Raw genomic sequence first — 26,674 nt, 5'->3', positions numbered from 1 at the left:
TTCCGCTGCCTCCGCAGCCAGGTCTCTAAATGATGTTACCATTTCCGGGTTCGCTGAAGCCGCCTGAGGCGGCGCAGGCGTCGGTGTTCGGTAGTGTCCGGTCTATGGAGTCAGTTGGTGGCGGCGGCGGCGCGAAGGCAGCAGGCGGTGTCCGAGTGCGGGCCTTTGCCCCGCCAGGATGTTACCGGGCTTGGCCGCCGCCGCTGCGGCCCACAGATGTAGCTGGTCTTCCCTGTGCCGGCTCCGTCTGCGCTGCAGGGCGGCGGCCCGCGGCTCCAGCGACCGCCAGGGTGAGTGTCCCGCGCCGACCACTGACTCCGCGGAAGCCGGGCTTGAAGACAAGGCCGGGCTCGAAGCCGGGTGCCTCGCCTCGGGCAGTACGCCGCCTTGCCCTTCCCCAGCCAAAGTACCTTCCTTTTGGGCCTCCGCCTTTGCAGTTCAGGCTACCCACCCAGCGGTGGCCCCTACAGGCCTCCTTGATCTGGTCTCGCGTACAGTTCTAGCACGGCCCCCGCGGGAACTTGGGGGCAGTTCGCGGTCCCAGTGGCATCCATGAAACCGACTACTTCGTTTCAGATGAAACGTTACGTGAGCATCTTAGTGCCTGACGGTGACCGCCCGCCTCCTCCCCCAGTCAGGAAATTGCTGACTCCAAGTTCCAGGGTCTTTTAAGCTCACCGCCTTACCTTTATTGAGCACTTGTGACTCAGTGGATTTTCTTACCGTGCTGCTTTTCTCATATGCCCAGCTTGTTTTATTAAATTTTCTGAGAGGAAGGTGGGAGTTACTGCTTAACATTTACAAATTTAATATGAGACTCTGAGAGTCCCGCAATTAATTGAATGAACTCAGTTCGGTTGAAAACTCGTTTTGGTGAAGAAATGTTTACTGTTTTTATACTTCTTTTCCCACAATCTTTTCTGACTCAAATTTCAATTGGCATTTTACAAAATAACATTGAACTTGCAAGTCTGAGTCAGGCTTGCCTCCGTTTTTGCCATACCAATAGTCACTTGCAAGCCTAGAGGAACAATGAGGGAGAGACAGAATCAAATCCACCGCTAACCTAATCCCCCAGATTCTTGCGGGTGAAAAGAGAATTTAAAGAAACATTTCGCCAAAGTTTTATGTTTGAAAAATCTTGTAGCATGTTTGTGACTTTGCGATAAAAGTTGGAAGTTGTAATCATTCAAGTTTATAAGTAACATAAGCTTTAGAAGAGCCCTTTACTGTGCAGTTATTTTAGAATATGGTCCTATTTTTGATTTGTAATAAATGTAGAAACTGGCTTTTAAAATTTCAGAAGCATTCATTTTAACAGAGCTGTTTTGGAGACTTTTTGGTAGTGATAAAAACGTGTAGCTGTGGAGTTTTCCTGTAATGGGAAATACACCTAATTCTCTTGTGAACAAAATGAATCATCTAGTTGTACTGTACTCCAAAATCTTCAGCTAAGCTTTCTAGCATGATTGCTTCTATTGACCAAGCAGTTTCAGCATTTTACACTTAAATTAGGGGGAGTGGCTGTTTGTTGTTGTTCGATGGCTAAGTCATGTCCCACTCTGCAACCCAGTGGACTGTAGCCTAAATTTAGTCTAAACTGCCTTTAAGTGTTGGTAAAAGGAGGTGAAATAGTGTAATTTGTAATTCATTATTCTGTGTTGAAATTTATGTGCCCTTGTCTCATCCCTCTGTGATAAGACTCGCCTGTCTCACCAGTCAGAATGACTGCAAAGTTGTTTACAGTATTTATTACCAAAAATTTAAAATGTGTTCTCATACTCAAAAATAGTAGATTGAAAAATAACCTTGTTGGTGAAAATTTAGTTTCAATAATGCTTAAACAATTTTTAAAAGGGCAACCGTAATTGTGGTAAAACTTCAAAAGTGTTATTTAGAAAAAGTACTAATTAAGTTGGATGCACCTAAGAAAGAAATATTGGAAGAACTTTTGGGGAGAAATTTCTAAAAATAAATGTTTTTACTTTGTCAAGGAATAAAGTTTAGTTTGTGCTTCTAAAACCCCTGTGTAAATTTAAAAAGAGTAGTAGAGGAAGAATCTTAAGGGAAACAACTGCTTCTTGCTGCTGCTGCTAAGTTGCTTCAGTCGTGTCCGACTCTGCGCGACCTCATAGATGGCAGCCCATCAGGCTCTCTTGTCCCTGAGATTCTCCAGGCAAGAACACTGGAGTGAGTTGCCATTTCCTTCTCCAAACTGCTTCTTATGCATGCTCCAAGATGAGAAATGCTGGTGGGTCAAATTAACACTGTAAACATTTAAAAGCAAAGAGGAAAACAATATTCGAGGGCAGTTCTGTCTGAAAGAAATATAATGTGTACCATGTATGTAATTTTCATTTGTCTGATAGCTGTATTTTAAAAAGTAAAAAGAGGTGAAATTAATTTTATTAATATAGTTTACCCAGTATATTCAAAGTATTTCAGTATTATGATCAATATAAAAATTATTGCGATATTTTACTTTTATCTTTTTGAACTGTTTCTGGAGTCCAGTGTGTATTTTACACTTACAGCACAAGTTCAGACTATCCACATTTCAGGTGCTCAGTGAACAGCAACTACTGTACTGGACAGCGCAGTTATAGAATTAGTATTCCTAATTTATAAAGAATTTTTACAAGCCAAAGTACATTCTAGTAGAAAAATGTGCAAAGGAGATGAATGCATTCATAAGGGCATTCAAGTGACCAATAAAAATGCAAAAATGTTCCATACTTACTAATAAGTATAGAAATGCAAATCTAAAGGATTTACTACTAATTGCTTTCATATTAGCTAAGTTTTTCATAGTGATACTCCATATTGAGAGTGCAGGAAAGCAGAAACTCTTACTACTGACTGGGACATATAGTTAGTTGGTCAGTGTTTTGGAAGTCAGTTATTCCTTGAAATAAAAAGAACCTTAAAGGTCTATGCCTTCTCACCCAGCAGTTCTACTTAAAGGGATTTGCTTTCAAGAAAGAACCAGATACATACTAAAGTGTGCACACAAGTTTATTATTAATAGTAATAAATAGGTAACATTTACAGTTATGAAGAGTATATTACAGTTATGAAAAGTATATGGTATAATAAATATACCATATTATGGTATATTTATTAAGGGCTAGTGATAGATGCAGCCATTAAAAAAATACAATTTAGAAGAATATTTAGTGACTTGGGAAAATGCTCTTGATGTATATGTCTCACCTATTTTTCATGTATTTATACCTTCCCTTGTTGGCAAGGATTTAAGGTGTGGGGGGGTACTCTCTTAAAGACTACAAATCAACAGATACAGGCTTTTGCTGAAATCCAAGATTAATAAAAGCATAATTTTTACATAAAAAGATAGAAATTAACCTTTGTATTTTTAAATTTCGGTCTGTAACTTGTTGGTACTACCATATGAAAAGTAGAGTGGGGATTTAATCCCTTAAATAACTAACAGGAACATTGACAGTTGTAAAAGACCATTTTGGCAGAGTGACAGCAGGATTCTGTGTAGTTCAGGTTAGTGATAAGATTACCTGTAAAGTGAGGTTCAGTTCAGTTCATTTGCTCAGTTGTGTCCGACTCTATGCGACCCCATGAACCACAGCACGCCAGGCTTCCCTGTCCATCACCAACTCCCTGAGTCCACCCAAACCCATGTCCATCGAGTCGATGATGCCATCCAGCCATCTATCTCATCCTCTGTCGTCCCCTTCTCCTGCCCTCAATCTTTCCCAGCATCAGGGTCTTTTCCAATGAATCAGCTCTAAGCATGAGGTGGCCAAAGTATTGGAGTTTCAGCTTCAACATCAGTCTTTCCAGTGAACACCCAGGACTGATCTCCTTTACGATGGACTGGTTGGATCTCCTTGCAGTCCAAGGGATTCTCAAGAGTCTTCTCCAACACCACAGTTCAGAAGCATCAATTCTTCGGCGCTCAGCTTTCTTCACCATCCAACTCTCACATCCATACATGACCACTGGAAAAACCATAGCCTTGACTAGACGACCTTTGTTGGCAAAGTAATGTCTCCACTTTTTAATATGCTATCTATATGTTTCATGCATAGGGTTTTTGTAAGGATCATTCAGGAAGAGCTGTCAGGCATTGTAGTTGCTGATTGCGTTGTACTGAACAAGACAGACAGAATTTCCACTTTTTTTGGAAATGAAGGAGAAAACATATCTAGACACTGTAAAAGAAATAAGCGGAGTGGTAGTCTAGAAGCCTGCAGGGGCCATTTTATTAGTTATGCTGGCCTGGGACACCAGCTTTTCTAAGGAGGTAGTGACTGAGCCAAGTCATGACAAATGAAAATGATCAAGCCAGGTGAAGATCTGGGGCAAAGAGCAATCCAGGCAGAGCAAATAGAAACCCTGAAGACCAGACTTGTAGTATTCAGGAGCAGAAAGAAACATGCTGTGGCTGGAGTATGGTTGGAAGGGGAGGGATGTGTGAAGTGAGATTTGAGAGGTATCAAGGAGACCCCGGTTCGATTCCTGGGTCAGGAAATCCGCTGGAGAAGGGATCGGCTACCTACTCCAGTATTCTTGGGCATCCCTGGTGGCTCAGCTGGTAAAGAATCCGTCTGCAGTGCTGGAGACCTGGGTTGGGAAGATCCCCTGGAGAAGGGAAAGGCTACCCACTGTAGTATTCTGGCCTGGAGAAGTCCATGGACTATAATCCATGAGGTCGCACGAGTCAGACACGACTGAGCAACTTTCACTTTCATAGCCTTTTGGGCCTTAGGTTTAAGGGGCCAAAAAAGGAAATGTTTTAAAAATATCATTCTGACTACTGTGTAGAGAATGGATTGGAATGGGGAAAGTGTAAATAAGGAGATCAGTAGAGGGCTATTAGAGTTAGCCACACAAAGAAGATTGTAGTTGGGCTGTGGTATTTAGCAATGGAGATGAGTTTGGTTCAGTCGCTCCGTCATGTCCGACTCTTTGGGACCCCATGGACTGCAGCATGCCAGGCTTTCCTGTACATCACCAGCTCCTGGAACTTGCTTAAACTCATGTTCATCGAGTCAGTGATGCCATCCAACCATCTCATCCTCTGTCATCCCCTTCTCCTTCTGCCTTCAATCTTTCCCAGCATCAGGGTCTTTTCCAGTGAGTCAGTTCTTCACATCAGGTGGCCAAAGTATTGGAGTTTCAGCTTTAGCATCAGCCCTTCCAATGAATATTCTGAGAACCCCATGAATAGTATGAAAAGGCAGTGGAGATGGAGAGATGCAGATGATTTTGAGGCATACTTTGGGATATAAATTATAGCGTGATAATATAGGCAGAGCATTTAGGACAGTAGAACATAGTAAATCCTTACTATATTAAATATTTTCCCCTCCTTTTCTAAGAAAATATTAAGAATTAAGCAAGGAAGTAGAGTTGTATGCCAAGATGCAGTACAGAAAGTTGCATATTCTTTACATACTCCAAAAAAAAAAAAAAAGGATTCCTGGTTGCTTAGTCTGTTCTGGTGAAAAATCACATCAGCGGTAGTCCTGAACATTGAGCTGCCTGGTGTAAGTCACCAGGCAGTCCTTTTGCTTGCATGATGATTAGGCCTGAAAGGGATTTTCCTGCATTTTTTTTGCTCGCTGAAAGTATAAAAGTAAACTAGAGACAGTCATTATGCTCCTATTAGCAGAAATAATGTTAGAAATAATTTAACAAAGGATATATTTTTAATTTAAAATTTTAGGCATTAGGGAAAATACAGAAAAGTATTAAGATACAGAGTAAAAATTATGCATAATCCAGATATTTTACCAGTCACATTTAATAGTTGAAATCAACCTGTATTTTGCTTTTTTAAAAAAATGCAACATCATGGTTCAGTTATACACACACACATATTATCAGATTCTTTTCCATTGTATGTTATTACAAGTTATTGAATATAGCTCCCTGTCCTATATGGTAAGTCCTTGTTTATCTATTTTATGTATAAAAAGTTTGTTGCTCAGTTGTGTCCGACTGTTTATGACCCCATGGACTGTAGCCCGCCAGGCTCCTCTGTCCAAGGGAATCTCCATGCAGGAATACTGGAGTGGGTTACCATTTCCAGGGGATCTCCCTGACCCAGGGATCGAACCTGGGTGGGTCTCCTGCTTTGCAGGCAGATTCTTTACTGTCTGAGCCACCAGGTGTGTATGTTAATCCCAAGGTCCTAATTTACCTCTCCTTTGGTAACAAGAGCTTCCCTTGTGGCTCAACTGGTAAAGAATCCACCTGCAGGAGACCTGGGTTCGATCCCTGGGTTGCGACGATAACCTGGAGAAGGGAAAGGCTACCCGCTCCAGTATTCTGGCCTGGAGAATTCCATCGACTGTATAGTTCATGGGGTCACAAAGAGTTGGACATGACTGAGTGACTTTCTAACTACAGGTTTGTTTTCTATATCTGTGAGTCTGTTTCTGCTTTGTAAATAAGTTTATTTTCGTCATCTTTTTAGATGCCACACGTAAGTAATATGATATTTGTCTTTCTCTGTTTGACTTACTTTACTCAGTATGATAATGTCTAGGTCCATCCATCTGCAGTGGTCTCAAGTATAGAGACTGATCTCTGAAAGGCTTAGGTACATGTTTGTCTCTTGTCCTGAAATTAGCCTAAAGTAAAACATTTCAAACCGTTAAGAAATCTTTTTGTTTGTTTTTTAGTTATTGTTATTGCAGTTATTGCATAAGCAACATACGTAGTAGACAGAATTGTCAATTTGCCTGGCAGAAAGAGAGTTCTGTGTATTGTTGTGGTCTGCGGAGAAGGCAATGGCACCCCACTCCAGTACTCTTGCCTGGGAAACCCCATGGACGGAGGAGCCTGGAAGGCTGCAGCCCATGTGGTCTTGAAGAGTCGGACATGACTGAGCAACTTCACTTTCACTTTTCACTTTCATGCACTGGAGGAGGAAATGGCAACCCACTCCAGTATTATTGTCTGGAGAATCCCAGGGATGGAGGAGCCTGGTGGGCTGCCGTCTATGGGGTCGCATAGAGTCGGACACGACTGACGCGACTCAGCAGCAGCAGTAGTCTGAAAAAGAAGGCCAAATTTCCTCCAAAAGCCAGAGTAAGTGGTAGGTGACAAACAAGATTGGAGAGGACAAGGGGTGATCAGTAGCAATGTCATTAGGAGCTGCAGAGATAGTAACAGTAAAATAAAAGCAGAGAAAAGTGATTGTTGGGGTTAGACTGATAAGATACCTAGCTCTGCAGTCTTGAAAAAACAGCCCTTGTATATACAGCAGTGAGAAGTTCCTTGTCCAAGGCCATAGAGTAGTGAGCACCGAACTAAAGGCTAATCTGTAGCTTAACATAGCTTATTTTAGAAGTCACCTTGAAGAGAGGGTATAAATGATGGGTAATATTTTTTTTTTACTATCTTTTTGCCTCCCAGAATTAATTAACAAATTCAGTAATTTATTCAACAAACAGTTGAGTTTCTACTGCTTGTTTTAGGTATTCTGTGTATTTTATTGAGTCAAATGTTGTCCTGTATATTCTGCAGTTTCCTTGCAGTTTCAGTCTTGTATTCATGCTGAATATTTACTTTCAAAGTTGCTGATATCTGAAATTCTTCTAAAGTTAACATTTAGTAACTTTTTGAAACAGTGAGCAAGGAAGCTAACAAGATTACTAGGGTAGTATCACAAGGACACAGGAGTTGGGAATTGCCTGGTGGTCCAGAGGCTAGGATTATTCACTTTCACTATCGAGAGTGAGGGTCTGATCCCTGATGAAACTAAGATCCCCATGCCGTGGAGCCAGTAAGCCGGTGAGCTCTGGAGCCGTGTGCCCAACTAGAGAGCCCATGTGTGGCAGTGAAAGATCCTGTGTGATGCAACTAAGGCCCGACACAGCCAAATAAATAAATATTAAAAAAAAAACTCAGTTATGGTTCAGTTCAGTCGCTCAGTCACGTCCGACTGTTTGTGACCCCATGGACCACAGCACGCCAGGCCTCCCTGTCCATCACCAACTCCCAGAGTTTACCCAAACTCGTGTCCATTTAGTTGGTGATGCCATCCAACCATCTCATCCTCTGTCGTCCCCTCTCTTCCTGCCTTCAATCTTCCCAGCATCAGGGTCTTTTCAAATGAGTCAGCTCTTCACATCAGGTGGCCAAAGTATTGGAGTTTCAGCTTCAACATCAGTCCTTCCAATGAACACCCAGGACTGATCTCCTCTAGGATGGACTGGTTGGATCTCCTTGCAGTCCAAGGGACTCTCAAGAGTCTTCTCCATACCCCAATGTTCATCGCAGCACTGTTTACAATAGCCAGGACATGGAAGCAACCTAGATGTCCGTCAGCAGACGAATGGATAAGGAAGCTGTGGTACATATACACAATGGAATATTACTCAGCCATTAAAAAAAATACATTTGAATCGGTTCTACTGAGATGGATGAAACTGGAGCCCATTATACAGAGTGAAGTAAGCCAGAAAGAAAAACAACAATACAGTATACTAATGCATATATATGGAATTTGAAAGATGGTAACGATAACCCTATATGCGAGACAGAATAAGAGACACAGATGCATAGAACAATTCTATGGACTCTGAGGGAGAAGGTGAGGGTGGGATGTTCTGGGAGAATAGCATTGAAACATGTATATTATCATATGTGAAACAGAACACCATTCCATGTTCGATGCATGAGACAAAGGCTCTGGGCCGGGGCAATGGGATGACCCAGAGGGATGGGATGGGGAGGGAGGTGGGTGGGGGGTCCAGGAAGGGGAACACATGTAAACTCATGGCTGATTCATGTCAGTGTATGGCAAAAACTATTACAATATTGTAAAGTAATTAGCCCCCAACTAAAATAAATAAATTTATTACAAAAAAAAGAGTCTTCTCCAACACCACAGTTCAAAAGTATCAATTCTTTGATGCTCAGCTTTCTTTCTAGTCCAACTCTCACATCCATACATGACTACTGGAGAAACCATAGCCTTGACTAGATGGACCTTTGTTGGCAAAGTAATGTCTCTGCTTTTTAATATGCTATCTAGGTTGGTCATAACTTTCCTACCAAGGAGTGTCTTTTAATTTCATGGCTGCAGTCACTATCTGCAGTGATTTTGGAGCCGCAAAAAATAAAGTCAGCCACTGTTTCCACTGTTTCCCCATCTGTTTGCCATGAAGTGATGGGACCAGATGCCATGATCTTAGTTTTCTGAATGTTGAGCTTTAAACCAACTTTTTCACTCTCCTCTTTTACTTTCATCAAGAGGCTCTGTAGTTCTTCTTCATTTTCTGCCATTAGGGTGATGTCATCTGCATATCTGAAGTTATTGATGTTTCTCCCGGCAGTGTTGATTCCAGCTTGTGCTTCATCCAGCCCAGCGTTTCTCATGATGTACTCTGCATATAAGTTAAATAAGCAGGGTGGCAATATACAGCCTTGACATACTCCTTTTCCTATTTGGAACCAGTCTGTTCCATGTCCAGTTCTAACTGTTGCTTCCTGACCTGCATACAGATTTCTCAAGAGGCAGGTCAGGTAGTCTGGTATTCCCATCTCTTTCAGAATTTTCCACAGTTTATTGTGATCCACACAGTCAAAGGCTTTGGCATAGTCAGTAAAGCAGAAATAGATGTTTTTCTGGAACTCTTGCTTTTTTGATGATCCAGCAGATGTTGGCAATTTGATCTCTGGTTCCTCTGCCTTTTCTAAAACCAGCTTGAACATCTGGAAGTTCACAGTTCATGTATTGCTGAAGCCTGGCTTGGAGAATTTTGAGCATTACTTTACTAGTGTGTGAGATGAGTCCAATTGTGCGGTAGTTTGAGCATTCTTTTCGCCAAATTCAGACTTAAATTGAAGAAAGTAGGGAAAACCACTAAACCATTCAGGTATGACCTAAATCACATCCCTTATGATTATACAGTGGAAGTGAGAAATAGATTTAAGGGATTAGATCTGATAGAGTGCCTGATGAACTATGAGCAGAGGTTTGTGACATTTTACAGGAGACAGGGATCAAGACCATCCCCAAGAAAAAAAAATGCAAAGCAAAATGGCTGTCTGAGGAGGCCTTACAAATAGCTGGGAAAAGAAGAGAAGCAAAAAGCAAAGAAGAAAAGGAAGGATATACCCATTTGAATGCGGAGTTCCAAAGAATAGCAAGGAGAGATAAGAAAGCCTTCCTCAGTGATCAATGCAAAGAAATAGAGGAAAACAATAGAATGGGAAAGATTAGAGATCTCTTCAAGAAAATTAGAGATACCAAGGGAACATTTCATGCAAAGATGGGCTCAATAAAGGACAGAAAAGGTGTGGACCTAACAGAAGCAGAAGATACTAAGAAGAGGTGGCAAGAATACACAGAACTGTACAAAAAAGATCTTCATGACCCAGGTAACCACGATGGTTTGATCACTCACCTAGAGCCAGACATCCTGGATTACAAAGTCAAGTGGGCCTTAGGAAGCGTTACTACGAACAAAACTAGTGGAGGTGATAGAATTCCAGTTGAGCTAGTTGAAATCCTAAAAGATGATGCCATGAAAAGTGCTGCACTCAATATGTCAGCAAATTTGGAAAACTCAGCAGTGGCCACAGGACTGGAAAAGGTCAGTTTTCATTCCAATCCCACAGAAAGGCAATGCCAAAGAGTGCTGAAACTACCACACAATTGCACTCAGTTATGGTTTGTGGACTGAATTAGGATCTGTTCACAGACATATAAAAATTACAGCACTGGAAATTGAGGAAATTGAGACTATTGAAAATTGAGGCTATTTTCCGGATATTAAGCTTTTTTTTTTTTTTTACTTGCAGTGGTGGTATAGCTATGTTTTAAAAAGTTCTTATCTTTTATGGCAATCCACTCCAGTATTCTTGGCTAGAGAATCCCAGGGACGGCGGAGCCTGGTGGGTTGCCATGTATGGGGTCGCACAGAGTCAGACACGACTGAAGCGACTTAGCAGCAGCAGCAGCAGAAGCAGTCTAATTTGAGATGTGGTGTAAGTGTAGAATACACATTGGCTTTTAAAGACTTAATATGAAAAAAAAAACCTAAAATGTCATCAACAGTCTTTATACAGATGACACGTTGAAATGATATTTTAGATAGATTGGGTTAAATAAAATGTTAAAATTAAAAAAAATAAAAAAATAAAAAGTTCTTATCTTTTAGAATGCATACCAAAATGTTTATGAATGAAATTATTTTATGTCTGAGATTTGCATCAAATTAATATGTAGATGAGATACTGGTGAGGTAGAGATACAACAAAGTTGACCATGAGTTGATAATTGTTGAAGCTAGGTAATAAGTGCATGTATGTTTATTGTACTGTTCTTTCTACCTTTGTATATATTTAAAATTTTCTGTAATAAAATATTTTTAAAATTCAGGAGAACTTTGAACAAGATTGAGGATCAAATTACGAATATATTGTTACCTTCTGAGGCAAGACTTTTAGACTGTAGTAGTTAGTCCCTCTTTAAACACCTTAGCACAATCTCTATAGAAGTGTTTCATCAGTGGGTTAAAAAAATGTTAGTGCTATACTGTTTTTTTTTGGTAATAATCACAAAAGATACTTTGAACAGGGCTGGCAAGGGTGAAGAAAATGCTTTCCTGGAGGGTGGTTTTCCAGGGAGAGTTTGCTTTAGCCTTTGCTTCACTAATTTTGCTAGTAGGTTACATATTTTAATATGTAAGAAGATACATTATTATATTTGCTTTACTCAGCCTTTAAGAAGTAGCGGCAAATGACCAAAAAAAACCCATACTGGGCCTTCGACAAATATTTGCCAAATGAAAGATTTAAGTTGGCATCAGGAAGTTTTTCAAGAAAACAAGTTCTAAGCCTGAAATTTGAGTGAATACTTAAGGCTGCCTTATGTCCCTCATGCTTTTCAGGTTACCTTCGGTATTCACAGTAATTGATGTTCCTGATGAATTCTCTGAGCCATTAAAAAAATATTTATTTTCTTTGATTTCAGAAGGCAATCTACACATGCAAATACATGAATTAACGTTTTGGGAAGATCATTATTAAGCAGTTAGAAAAGTTTCAACTCTTAAATGCTTAACTTGACTGTTTCTAATGATATAATTTCACTATTTTACCTAATTTTAGAAAATGTATAAATTGTACCTAAACAAGGTTTTCAAGTTTCAGTTCTCAGCATAAAAAATAACAGGGAGACAGGGTCACACAAGAGTATAGACAGATTTACTTTTCTACCACTTTGATGCAAATGTGGACTACATTTTTCTATTTCAGCCCTCTAAAGCCCACAATCAACCCAGATGTAGCAGCTAAAGTGCTTTGTAGTTAGACTTCTATTCTTCCCTCGATTAGAATTCCCATATACTGAGAAATCTCACCAAATGTTGATTTGTTTATCTGATTTTAAAAAATCAGTGACAGTGTGAATGACTGATTAATATAATTCACATATTGATTGTGAAATGGAAGAGGACTGAATTTCAGCTAGCACAAGGAAGATGCAATGTAATTTTGAGTAGAAAGCCCTCATGACCTTTCTCCTTTCAGAGTTCTTATTCTGAAAGGTATATTATGCCATTTTCTTTTAGCATGCAACGAACATACAAAATAAAGAGTACCTTTTATATGCCAGAGACCTTTCAGAATAGCTGAATAATATAAATGTTTTATTTGACTTTATGTAATTTAAAAAATTTCTATATAAATTTGCAAATGAGAAAAGAAGGAATATTATCTTTATGTTTCCTTTACAGAATATAGATGCTGTATACCTAAGGGCCGATGAAACACCTGTATGGAAAGGGTGGCTTAACATTGTGCATTTGGGTATTTAACAGAGTGCAAATTTTACTGTTATTTTGTTCTCTTTCTAATCATAGGTAGGTTTTATTGGGTATAAAAATCCTTATTATTAGTTTGTTTGAAATTTAATTTTTTTCTTTTAGAATGGCAGAATTCAGTGACATTTGGAAGCTTTTCAAACAGTGTTCCATGTTGTACACTGAATCAAGTAAAGTTGTATTCCACAAATGTTCAGAAAGAAGGACAGGGATCACAAACTCAGAAAATGGAAAAAGTACCTTCATTTGATGAAGCAGGTATGTATAAATCTTTTAAAATAGTTTTTTGTTTCCCCCTGTACATGGGAATAGTTTGCATGAGATTGTTCCTTGAATGTTTGATAGAACTTATAAGTAAAACCATCTGAACTAGTGTGTTTTTCATGAGGCGCTAACTTAATTTCTTTTAATTTTTCTATTTCTTTTTGACTCAATTTTGATAAGTTCCATTTTTTTTCCAGGAATTTATCCACTTCAACTAATTTTTAATTTATTGATATAAAGTTCATGACATGCTTTATGTACGTTTTAAAATAGCATATGTACTATTTTTTTCATTCCTAGTGGTGTTTGTTTACTTGATTAATTTTGCCTGAGCTTTGTCAATTTTATTATTTTTACTAAGTGATAATTTTTTTACTTTCAATCTTTATATTGTATTTTTGTTTCCTATTTCATTAGTTTCTACTCTTATCTAATTATATTCTTTCTGCTTCCTTTGTATTTGTTATTCATCTTTTTTTTTTAAATGTTTATTTGGCTGGGCTGGGTCTTAGTTGTGGCATGTGAGATTGCTAGTTGCAGCATGTGTCTTTTAGTTGTTGCATGCAAACTCTTAGTTGTAACATGTGGATCTAGTTCTTTGACCTGGGATCAAACTTGAGCCCCTGCACTGGAGCTTGGAGTCTTAGCCACTGACCACCAGGGAAGTCCCCTGTTAATCATTTTTTAATGACCAGTTAGCTGTTTTGCTCATTAATCTTTAATTTTTAAATTGTTTTAGATCCTCATTAGTTATCTAATGTAGTATTTTTTTTATCATTTTATTTTATTTATTTATTTATTTTTAAATTTATTTATTTTAGTTGGGGTCTAATTACTTTACAATATTGTAGTAGTTTTTGCCATACATTGACATGAATCAGCCATGGGTTTACATGTGTTCCCCTTCCTGGACCCCCCTCCCCTAATGTACTATTATATGTAATACTATATAGTAATATATATATGTCAATTCCAGTCTCCCAGTTTTCCTGTACTTTGACTTTAAGCTCTTTTGTCCTAGTTTGATAATCTTTGTCTTTTAACGGAAAGTTTAGTCTGATTACATTTACTACAATCGTTGATATATTTAGACATATTTCTGCCATTATATCATGTGCTTCCCTGTATGTGTGTTTGTGTGTTTTTAATTGCTTTTTTTTGCCTCCTAATAAAATCTTATTTTTCTTATTCCATTATCCCCTTTCCCTTATATACACAAACATTCACACACTTACTTGGGAGGTATATGCTTTATGTATGTGTTAAACCTAAGGGTAATTGAAAAGTTTTCTTTCCTTCTGAAAAATACAAAGAGTTTAGAATGTTCACTCTGATCACCCACTCTGAACTTACATGTTATTTGTTGGCTAGTATCTTGTATCTGTTCTACTCTCTTTTCCTTCTCTAAAATTTATCTCATTATTTGTTTAAATTTTTAATCTAAAATCTTTGTTAACCATCTTTTCTTAATGTCTCTGCTTTTCTATCTGATGTGTCGATACATCCTATAGAAATTTCTTTAGGTGAGACTCTTTCATGGTAAAGGCACATTTAATACATATCTTATTCCATTGTCTTTTGGCTGACACTGTTACAACAGCTGAGAAGTCAGATATCATGCCTTTGTTTTCGTGTCTTTTCTGTTTGCTTTTATTTAACTTTATTTTGAAAGTCTTTTCTTTGGTGTAAAATTTAGTTTTACTATGAAGTGAGTAAGGTATTACCTTGCCTGAGATTTGTTGGGCTTCCTGGATCTGAGAATTGTCATTTTTCTACAATTCTGGAATTCTGCAGTTTTCTGTCTCCGTCCCTGGGCATTCCCAGTGGCTCAGCAGTAAAGAATTTGTCTACAGTGCAAGAGCCACAGGAGACCTGGGTTCCATTCGTATGTCAGGAAGATCCCCTGGAGGAGGGCATGGCAGCCCACTCCAGTATTCTTGCCTGGAGAATATTATGGACAGAGGAGCCTGGAAGGCTATGGTCCATAGGATTGCAAACAGTCTGACACAAATGAACTGACTTAGCATGCATCCCTTGCAGTGTGTATTACCACTTCTCAATTCTCTGTTCTCCTTTGGAACTCTATTCAGAAATCTAAAATATTTACTGCATAATTTTCCATGTCTCTAAACCTCTCTGACATACTTTGTATTTCTTTATCTTTCTGGCCTGACTCCTGGATTATTTTCTTAGATCTACGTAGTTTACTAATTCTCTCTTAGTAGTTGCCTCTAATCTGCTGGTTGGTACCATGTTGGGTTTTTAATTTTAATGATTGTATTTTTCATTTCTAGAAATTGTGTATTTTTATTTTTCAGCTTGCTTGGTTGGTCTCTTGTGTGTTTTCAAACTTTTCTTTTATTAGACATTAAACATAGCTATTTTATATTCTATGAAAATTCTGCTATCTGAAATCTTTTGGTTTTTACTATATTACCTTTTTCCTCCATTTCCTGCTTTCATTCATGATGATCTGTTTTTAAACTGAGAATTGTTCATTTTCCATGTAGTTTAATATCTTTGAACTATTTGATGTCTCTGATTGAGGATGTGTTCCTGCATAGAGAGTTTGCATTTGCCTCTCTTAGCTGCTGGGGATACAACTTGGGACCACATTAAATTAAATCGTCAGCTTAAGATTTTTGGACCACTTTAGCAGCATGAATTCAGACTGTAAATTTGTGTGAGCTGCCTTATCCCTAGGATTTTCAGGGGAGTTTTTTCTTCTCCACTACTTAACACAAAAGTTGGGGCAGGCTTGCTTCCTTGCTGACTCCTTTTCTGTGTTTTTTCTTGTTGTGTAATTGCTCAGTTGTGTCCAACTCTTTGCAACCCCATGGAATGTAGCCTGCCAGCCTCCTCTGTTCATAGGATTTTCCAGGCAAGAATACTGGAGTGGGTTGCCATTTCCTTCTCCAGGGGATCTTCCCAACCCAGGGATCAAACCCTAGGCATCTCCTACATTGACTGGCAGATTCTTTACCACTGAGCCATCAGGGTAAGCCCCATGTGTTTTTTCTAGGTCACAATTATGCCGTGTCTACCTTTGTTTCTGGCTATCTCCTGTTACCAGAATTCTAGAGAATTCTGCTAGAGATGGATTGTCTTAACAGGAGATACCCAGAAACGAAGCTAGACACTTGGCATAACTGTAGAAATAGAACCTCAAAGAGTGTAAGCTTCAGCAGAAATCATCAGGGAAAAAACTGACTTTGGTGTGCTCTCTTATTCTATAGGGATCCTGCTTTCCCTTCATTTTTGCCCTCTTCAGATCATTTTGCTAGCTTAGCACTGCATTTGAAAAGAGATTTTTTCAAGATATGTAGTCCACTGTGCAGCATTAAAAAGAAGTCTTTTTTCATTAATTTATTGAAGAAGTATTTGTTGAGCACTTTTTATATGGCAGCACATGAGAATGAGTTTATATTTTTTATTACTGAAACAGAAAATTAAGCAAAAAAAGTATAGTAAGTACTATGGTGGAAGAAATACTATGTGCTAGAGAGACACCTGGGTCTTGAGTGGTTGGGGAAGGCTTCCATAAGGAAATGATACCTAATTAGTGACCTGAAAGTAGGTATTGGTGTGATGAATGGTGGAAAAAAAAGATAACACTGCAAGTAGTTCATTGTGACCAGACTAGTGAGTAGAGCACCTCATGGTGGGGTTGGTAGTTTTGAAAGCGGTAAAACTCAAGAGATAAACGGTAGTCAGATCAGGGTTTTGTTCAGGAGTTTGGACTGTTTTGTAGCAGTGGGAATCTATTGGAATATTTTGAGTAGAGGAAGTACTTAATCATATTTAAGATTTTGGAAAGATAACTAGATGCAGACTGGAAAACAGATTGCAAAGGAAGGAAACTGAAAACGGATACAAATGAGGCTCTAGACTAGGTTAATGGCAATGATTTTCTTAAGGAGTAGGTGAATGCAAGAAATTTAGGAGCTGAATAATTGACTCGATTGAATTTGGTGGACTGAAAGAGAGAGTCAGTAAAGGACAATGCATGGTTATTGGATTTGACTGGGCTATTGTGTTGGTGATTTCATTGACTTCTAAAAGTAGAAATACCAAAGCTGGAATGTATATTAATGAGAAGTTGAGGGTTCAGTCTTGGACATCTGAATTGTAGGTGCCTCTGGGGCATTTTAACAGATGACTACTAGTAGGCGGTTGGTTATACTACTTTTCTACTGTAAGACATCATCTCTTCGGCTAGATTGCTGCAGTAGCCTCTCTGGGCTCCTTGCCTCCACTCTCACTTTCTCGTTATATTTCAGTCAAACCATTTTCCTTTTGGTTCTTAGAAAATAAGAAAATACCAAGCTTGTTGTTGTTACAGGGTGTTTGTTCTAGTTGCTTTAACTTTCCAAGATGCCCTTCTTCATCTGGCTGACCCCTTTTGGTAGTTTACATCTTACATGACATGTCAGCTCTGCACACCAAGTCAGTCCTTGATATTACACTAATTTTAATTCTCGGTGTGGACATCACTTATTACTAACTGATATTTTCAGTATCTGTTTTATTTATTTTTTCCCCTTGTTTCCAGACCTCATCATAGCAGGAACTTAAGTGCTTAGAGTAGTGGTTTGCATATAGTAGGGGTTTAATAAATTTTGTAAATGAGTAAATGCATAGAGTTCTAACCTGGGGATAAAGATTTAGGAGTTTTTAGCTGTACCCAGGTGGTAACTGAAGTCATGAGTGTGTTTGAGACAGTACAGGGAGAGAGTTTAGATTGGGGAGATAAGAGCTAGTCTGAAATCCCCAGTGAGTAAGGGACAGGTGGAAGAGGAGAAGCTTGCAAATAATAGTTGAGGAGGAACAGCCTGGAGAGGTAGGAGAAAAGCCAAAGAGAGAATGGTGTTAGGAGAAGTGTTTGAAGAATAATAAACATGTCAAGACCATCTTTCCTTTAGTTGGATGTCTTTCACAGGAAAGATTTTACAGATTCCTTGAGAAACCTGTGTTTATATTTATCTAGGGAAAGAGCAAATTAGCCAAGATGGCGGTGGTCAGGCTCTCTCGCCCCCACACTCTCTAGCCCTTGCCCCATGTTTTGTAAATAATGATTATATAACAGCTGAGCTCACTTATACCACTGTGCATGCAAGTGACAAGGTAACCACTTGGCCACGGGCTACCATGCTTTTGTTTTGTATGCATGTATATATAAGCTCCACCTGAAAAAGCCCTTGGGGCTACGTTATGGTTGCATTATGGTGGTGAGGCTGTGTCACGGCTGTGTCTGCTGGGTCAACCTCGAGAGGAGAGAATACAGCATGGCTGCTGCTGCGGCCGCTGTGCCAGCCCTGAGAGAATAAGCATGTCTGCAGTTTGTATGGCTCTACTAGTTTTCTTCCAGCCTCCTAGCTCTCACCTTACCTACCCTGGGTTCAGTGAACAGTGCACAGTGAGATACTGCAAGACAGTTTATCATGCCTGTTTTTCATCCTTTTCCCTAAGCCACATCCACTCTCTGGGCTTATTATCCAGTGTTAGAGAGTTTCTTCTCTTTTGCTTGTGGTGTTGGAGAACTGCTGGAGTGAACACTGAGAGTCTGATATTAGAAGGTGGAGGAGTGGAGAGTGTCATGAGTCCCTGAGCTCCAGAAGTAAGCATATTTATTTAGGACATGGAAATGGGAGAAGAAACAGATCGTAGAAAAATGTAATTAAAGGTAAAACATGTTATAATGCTATCGTGAGGAGAACATTGACTCAGGCAAAGATATTTAATGTTGGTTCCACTTTATAGAATGCTTGAAATTGAAATCTGTAACTCAGTTTCTTTTTTCTCTGCTGACTTGTGAAATTAAAATATTAAGTTTATTTTATTAGGACTACATTGTTTACTGATGGTTTTATTTTGGGCTCAATTTTTCAGAATTTTCTTAGGCCAAATTAGACTTTGTTAGCTATCAGATTGGAGAAGGAAATGGCAACCCAGTCCAGTATTCTTACCTGGAGAACCCCATGGACAGAGGAGCCTGGCAGGCTATAGTCCACGGGGTTGCAAGAGTCGGACACAACTTTGCGACTAAACCACCAGCCATCAGATAGATAGCAAGTAATTGCTTGATTGAAAGATAATTTGTATATTTAAGAGTTTGAGATTGACTTTTGAATAATTCAAATCACATGATACAAGTCAGAAACAGCTCATTAAGAGGCAGAGACTTGCTGAGGAATCGTTAAGTTCTTAAGGAGCATTCAGATGTTTTAAATTTTAGTAAAATCAGTTTTAATTTTGCTAATGACAGCAGATGTGTGGCAAACAGCCAGGGCTTGAGCTTAAAACAAAATGTCTGGAGATATTCATGGATAGAATGTCTGGTTGCCTGTTGAAATCATCAAGATTCTACTCCAGTGATCCAGTGTAAATTTATTAAGATGGTGGTATGTGAAAAAAGTATTCCTACATGTGTTTGAGCCTTTTACTAGCATTTCTTGTTTGTGAGTCTTAACACTATATATTTAGTAATATCTAGACAATTTGTGGTAAGAAGAATATCCAAAAATATCAGTATTAGAGCACCTCATTTTATGTGATTTGTTTGAATGACTTTGATCATTGTAGAAAGAATGGCTGTCTGAAATTTTAGATAGTAGATTTCAGTTGTTCACACACTAGATGAGTGTTCAAAGCTTAATATTCTACCACCCCATCCCTTCACTTTTGTCTACCCAGGGCTCTATTTCCCAAAACAAAATTTTAAGTAATTGATACATAGATTCTATAGATAAAGATGCTTTAGAATTTGTTTGCTGTATAGCTAGACAGAAATAAAATATCAGTCATGTAACTGATCAATATCAAATGTTGGAAGCCACCAGTTCAGTCGCTCCGTCGTGTCCGACTCTTTGCGACCCCATGAATCGCAGCACGCTGGGCCTCCCTGTCCATCACCAACTCCTGGAGTTTACCCAAACCCATGTCCATCGAGTCAGTGATGCCATCCAGCCATCTCATCCTCTGTCGTCCCCTTCTCCTCCTGCCCCCAATTCTGCCCAGCATCAGGGTCTTTTCCATTGAGTCAACTCTTCGCATGAGGTGGCCAAAGTATTGGAGTTTCAGCTTCAACATCAGTCCTTCCAATGAACACCCAGGACTGATCTCCTTTAGGATGGACTGGTTGGATCTCCTTGCAGTCCAAGGGACTCTCAAGAGTCTTCTCCAACACCCCAGTTCAAAAGCATCAATTCTTTGGTGCTCAGCTTTCTTCACTTGGAAGCCATGGTTACTAATTAAATAGAAGTGTTTTTAGGCCTCTTTTTTGTTTGTTTTTAACCAGTGTGTCATCATAACTTACTTAGAATCTGATGAACAGTGAAAATAAAGCCTTTTTGGATTTGCTGTACATGTTTTAGTTATGAAAACATAATATACCATGTTAAGTCATTTCCCCAGTGGCTTTTCCTGAAAAATAATTGAGAAATATACTAAATATTACAGGTAAGATTTTTTTGCTTATATTTTGAAGAGAGTTTTGTTTTTGTTAAGTGCCTATTCTGTTGATATTTAATTTATACATAAGAGCGTTAAAAGAAGGTAAATCAATGGATTGGTGGAAATTTGGATCAGATAGCAATAGCATTGTTGAAGGAATGCTCTGAGGTAACCATTCAGCTTCTCACTTACTGGTGTGATAGACCAGATATACAAAGAGAAAACTGAAGAAGTAACTGGACTCAAAAAAAGATGTGTCCAAGAATTGAAACAGAAGGTACCAGCCTCTGGGTTTGTAAGCAGGCACTGGCAGCCAGAAGTTTGGCTCATTTAGGGTAATGGATCTGTAAGTGCTGCATGCATAGCCAGACTCATTGTGTGAATTTACCCATCCACCCTCCTATAGGAGGCTGAAGCTAGCCTCTTCTATTTGTTATCTGGGGCTCTGTGTTATAGGAGGCTATAGGGTAGGTGGAGGCAGCAGAAAGAACAGGAACTTAAACCTTTTTGCTGGCTGGCAGACTAAACTGGAGCGTAGTTATTTCAAACTGACAGTGTGAGATCTGGTTCAGGACAGAAGGGTCGGATTGAGTTCTGGGCAATAGATCATGAAGAGGAGAGTGAAACAACATATTCTTTCAGAATAAGACTGCAAAATCCAAAATTTAGAAGTACATGAAGTATCATATTGTAATATATAAGTTAATATATTATACACCTTAACCTTATGTCAATTATATCTCAGTAAAAAATACACAAAGAATTCTAGCACAAGAAAGCCAACAAAATCAACAATCAAATATGAATTAACTCCAGATAATTTTAAAATAACAGCCCAAATTGCTTCAAAAAAGTTTAATATCCTCAAAAGAATAAATGGAAGTACTCATATTTTGAAATACAATCTGGCAGAAATAAAAGCATAACAAGTAGATCTGGAAGAGCCAATGAGAATGCCTAGAAATGAAAGTGTGATCATTAAAATAAGAGTATAATACATTAAATAGCCATAGTCAAGTAGAGAATTAGTAAATTGAAATTCATTCTGAATGTGCATAAGAAAGTAAAAAGATTTTCCAAAAAAATGAAAAAGCTTTTGAAAGGCATGAAGCTTTAGCCTATATTTAACAGGCATTTCAGAGAGAGAGAGAGGTTGGAGAAATTATATATATAAAGAGGTAATTCATGAGAATTTTTCAGAATTTGAGAAAATCAATCTTCAGATCAAAAGTACACTTTTAGTACTAAACAGGATAAATGAAAAATCCATAGATTTCAAAACTGAAAAAGAAACAACCCAACTTAGCTTCCAAAAAGTCAGGCTGTTGTTAGTACAATTGTTATTACTCTTTTGAAGTAGACTTTTTTATCTGCAACAATATGCAGAAAATAAAGGAGGAATAATTTGAAGTACTGTCCATGAAATGGTCAGAAGAAAAATAAGTGTTCCCTAGAATTTTACATGATCTAAATAATCATTGGGGCCTTAAAAGGATTATATCATCTAATAAATACAATCTTATGGGCTCTTGGGCTTCCCAGGTAGCACTAGTGGTAAAGAATCTGCCTGCCAATGCAGGAGATGAAGGTTCAGTCCCTGAGTTGGGAAGATCCCCTGGAAAAGGAAATGGCTACACACTCCAGTATTCTTGCCTGGAGAATTCCACAGATAGAGAAGCCTGGCGAACTACAGTCTATGGGGTCACAAAGAGTTGGACACAACTGAGTGCGCAAATAATCATTCCAGGGGAAAGGCAAAATAACATTTCACATATAAAGATGACTTATCACTTACTACTAAACTACCCATATTAAAAAAAAAACAACTATTCAAATACGTGTTTCTGTAAGATGCAGAGTAAACTCAGGGAAAGAAGGGTTGGGACAGTGAAGAGCAAGAAATAGTTTAAATGTGTTAGTAAAGTTATTGATAGTAAAAGTAAACTTTATATTAAATGTTAAAATTTTAGAGTAGTAAGATAAAAGAAGTTTCAGTGGTTAAAGATATTTTTCTTGTTCAGAGGAAGGTAGAGATGGTGAATAACCTTACCGATGATTAGAAAGATTTATAGGAAAGCATGTATGTTAAATTTCTAAATGGAATCATGAAAACAGTAGAACTTTAATCTTGTAAATTCAAAAACCAGCATGGAGGTGGGGTGAGAGGAGAATATAGAAAATTTTATCAATCTTAACAGATGGCCAGAAAGGCAAAATAAAAATAAAAGCAAGAAAAAAAAGGATGGTAAACCAAAAACAGACAGTAAGGTGGCAGAAGGCTAAATTAGGTAACCAGGTTAGGTTTCATGGTGTTGCCTATCATTTATATAGATACATATTCTAAATATGTAGAAATGATTATTTTCCCTATTTCATTACTTCCACCTCTATAAAAATAAAATCATTATTTTATTTTTGATAAATAATGATTCCTTGACTCCATTCTCTTTTCCAGCTCTTACTGAAAGTCCAGATACTGCTTTCACTGTCTCATCTCCCTTTCTCACCTCTACCTGTTGTTTCCATCACTACTCTTTCTGCTGAAACTGCTGTTGTCAAAAGGTTACCAGTGATCTCCACATTGGTGATCTAGTTTCACTTCTATCCCCTTCTCCTGAAAACATACAAATATTAACTTATAAACCAAATATTATTTTAAATATAGAGGCAATGTAGGAAAGTGGTTAAAAGAGTAGACTAATAAAATGACTTGGGTTTTAATCCTGACTGTGCTTCCATATTTAAAATACTAGCTATGTGACTTTGAGGGAAGTTCCAAATAAGATGAATAAGATGAAGATAATAATAGTACTTACCTCAGAGCAGCTTTGTGAGGATTAAATGAAATAATGCATGTAAAGGACATAGTACTGTATGTGGCACATGGTAAATAGTAAATGTAAGCTATTTTTAATAGGCTCAAAAATGTTATTTTATTATTGAATGACAATATAAATATAATAAGGGAAGATATCTTAAGGATGAGGTTTTTATTACAAAATACTTGATACATGTATAAGAATATATGTAATCAACACCTATAATTTACCACCTAACCTTGTAATTTACCACCTAACCTAACCTTGCATTCTTGATCACATTCTTGTTATCCTTAATACTTCTTTTCATAGTTCCTTTCACCCTTTGTATCCATGTGACTGTCCTGAATTTTGTGTTTCAGTCTCTTGAGTGAAAAAAAAAAGGAATAGATTTAGACAGTTGTATATGTCCTTAATTGTTTAGCTTATTTTTCTACTTTATTGTGATGGTTTATTGTATGTATTCTTCTGTGATTTATTTTTTTATTAAAATTTTTTGCCATGATTTATCTTAATTGTATATGTGTCTAGTTCATTAATTTTCATTGAGATAATTACAGCATGTACTTTTGGGGGCTGTTGTGTGAATTAAATGAGTTGATGCACGTTAAGTGCTTAAATAGTGCTTGCAGTTACATTAATAGTAAAGGTGGAAATAAAGATAGCCATTATTATGTTTTTTCTTCTTTACTGATGTACAAAATGCTCAATGACTATAACATGGTTTCTTTATCTCTTCTCATGCCTATGGACATTTGGGTTGTTTCCAGTTTGAAACAACAGAACACAGTACTGCTTTGAATGTTCATCTTTTTATACCCTTGTAGAAGTTTCTGTGTGCCAAGTATGGTGACCTAGAAATAGAATTGCTAAGTTGTAGGTTATACTTGTGTTCAGCTACATTAGATAATGCCAATTTGTTTATCAAGATTATTGTGCCTGTTTGTATTTCAGCCAGTAGTATATGAGTTACCATTGCTCCATACCCTTGCCAACATTAGATATTATCATATTTCTCATATTTCATAATCCGATGGTTGTTAAATGGCATCTTGTGATTTCATTTGGATTCTGTTAATAACAAGGCTATCATCTCTTCATATGTTTATTGGTTATTTGTATTTCCTTTCCTGTGCAAGTTTGTTCTTGTATTCTGCCCTTTTCTGTTTTTCTAATGGGTTGTCTTTTTCTTAACACATTTGGAGGAATTCTTAAATATTCTTCATACTTATCCTTTATTGATTGTATTTGTTGGAAATACAGTTGCCCAGTTTGAAGCTTTCTGTTCTCTGTATATTGTTGTCTATTAATCATGCGTGCGTACTAAGTTGCCTCAGTTGTGTCCTGTTCTTTGCGACCCTATGGACTGTAGCCAGGCTTTTCTGTCCATGGGATTTCCCAGGCAAGAATACTGGAGTGGGTTGCCATTTTCTCCTCCAGGGGATCTTCCCAACCCAGAAATTGAACCTTCATACCTTGCGTCTCCAGCATTGGCAGGTGGGTTCTTTACCACTAGTGCCACCTAATCATGTAAATGCCTTAGTCTTTAATCATTAATTTTCCTGGAATTGGATGTTTATGGTATGAGGTAGATTGCAGTTTCATTTTATTAAATGTTTTTTGAAGTGGGGGAGGGTTGTACTGTTGTCCCAATAACCATTTAATAGTCATCCTTTCTTCATTGAATAGCATCTCTAGAATGGTTTGGGGGTGGAAAAATCAACAGCATGTGCCCTTGTTTTGTTCCTTGTTTTAAAGGGATGCATCTAAATTTTTACCATTGAATATGGTGTTTGTTACAGGTTTGCTTTATTTACCCTCTAAGGAAATTCCTTTTGTCCTAATTTTTCTTAAAAAGGTTTGAAACTTGCATGGGTGCTGAATTTTATTAAGTGCTTTTTGGTTAGCTCCTGAAATGATTCTATAGTTTTTTTCCTTCAATCTGTTAATGAGAGGAATTAATAGATTTTCTAATGTTTAACTGGGCTTCCCTGGGAGCTCAGTGGTAACGAATCCTCCCTGCCAATGCAGGAGATGCAGGTTCAATCCCTGGGTCAGGAAGACCCTCAGGCGAAGGAAATGGCAATCTGCTCCAGAATTCTTGCCTGGGAGATCCCATGCACAGAGGAGCCTGGTGGGCTACAGTCCATGGAGTTGCAGAAGAGTTGGACGTGACTTAGCAACTAAACAACAACAACGTTTAAGTACTCTTTCATTCCTAAGATAAATCCTAGGATTTATCTTGGTCTGTGATATATTATCTTTTTTTATACATTGCCAGATTGTTTTAGCAAATGTTAATTAAGTTTATAGGGTTTATATGAAAACAACTACTTAAAATAACTTTTAATCTTTACAGCAGAAAATATGGGTGCAGAACTGAAAGCTCCAATTATTAAACAAGAACCTCTCCAAGTAAGAGGTAAATATATTTTATTCTATTTTTTATTATAATGGTGTTTTGAAGTAAATATATAAAATTAGTTTATATAGATATTTTTATAGTTATAAAGATATATTCTTTTTTACTTTTTAAAAAATATATTGACCATAAGGATTCTATTTATAAACTAATTTTCTACTGAAATTTGCATTCTGGTCATAAATTTTAATGTAATTGTTAATTCAAAAGCCCAAAGAAAGGAGTAAAGGTAAATAAAAATTGTTTTGTCATTTTTAGAAAAGTAATGTGATTAATAAAGAGCTAGAGGCCAATACCTGTGGCATGTTGAAATCGAGATAGTTTGGACATTCTTGATTTCCATTTCTAGAAGTGATTAAGTAATGAAGGAATTCTTGTTTGCAGTTCTCTTCTTTATAATGGGCTATGGCTCCCATGTCCAAAGCAGCATATTTCGTGGAGGTACTAATTCTGTGAGTAGGATCACCATGGCTTTGGCGTCAGACAAAAGTAAATTCAGTTTGTAGTTTTAGCATGTACCAGCTTTGTGGCTTTGGGCAGTTTACTTGATTTTTCTGAGTCATAGTTTTCTCCTCTATGGTAGTGCTGAGACTGGGACTTCTTTTTTGTAGGATAACTGTGGAGATGATACATACTGTACAGTCACAATTAAGAATACTTAATGTTGTGTTACCATCAATAATCTGGGCCAGGACAGGCCAACAGGGATTTCTAGATACTTTGAAGAAATTATTAAAAAGTAGTTAAAAAAAACTAATCTTTTTGAAGAGAGATGTATTTCTCCTCTCTGAGAAGCTTATTTGAATTTAATATTTTAGGATTATTAGAATAAGGTAGTTTAGAGACTTAAACTTACGCAAAAAGAAACCTGAACTTCCTTATATACTTTTTTC

The 26,674-nt window shown here is 37.8% G+C and overlaps 1 protein-coding gene and 1 long non-coding RNA gene across 3 annotated transcripts in view; one reads left to right on the top strand and one right to left on the bottom strand.

Annotated features, from left to right (window-relative positions):
* Window positions 1-55: 55 nt before the first annotated feature.
* Window positions 56-26,674, top strand: part of SLC30A9 (solute carrier family 30 member 9) — a 74,984-nt gene continuing 48,365 nt past the window's right edge. Inside the window, exons 1-3 of one of the 2 annotated variants that reach the window (XM_081524341.1) lie at window positions 56-290; window positions 12,930-13,082; window positions 25,722-25,781. In XM_081524341.1, the coding sequence (XP_081380467.1) occupies window positions 179-290; window positions 12,930-13,082; window positions 25,722-25,781 (325 nt within the window). In that variant the 5' untranslated portion in view covers window positions 56-178. Of the gene's footprint in view, window positions 291-12,929; window positions 13,083-25,718; window positions 25,782-26,674 lie in introns of both variants that reach the window. The other variant, XM_081524282.1, reaches the window with a different exon arrangement.
* Window positions 63-11,146, bottom strand: LOC145519737 (uncharacterized). The gene is made up of 2 exons (XR_014063877.1): window positions 10,932-11,146; window positions 63-2,060 (listed from the first exon to the last, which is right to left on the bottom strand). It is a non-coding gene; the product is annotated as an uncharacterized LOC145519737 (long non-coding RNA).

This window comes from Giraffa tippelskirchi, chromosome 1 (genome assembly GCF_054371585.1).
Source record: "Giraffa tippelskirchi isolate mGirTip1 chromosome 1, T2T-mGirTip1v1.2.pri, whole genome shotgun sequence".
NCBI lineage: Eukaryota > Metazoa > Chordata > Mammalia > Artiodactyla > Giraffidae > Giraffa > Giraffa tippelskirchi.
Note: the sequence above shows the minus strand (reverse complement) of the source record. Positions and strands in the feature narration are given on the sequence as shown.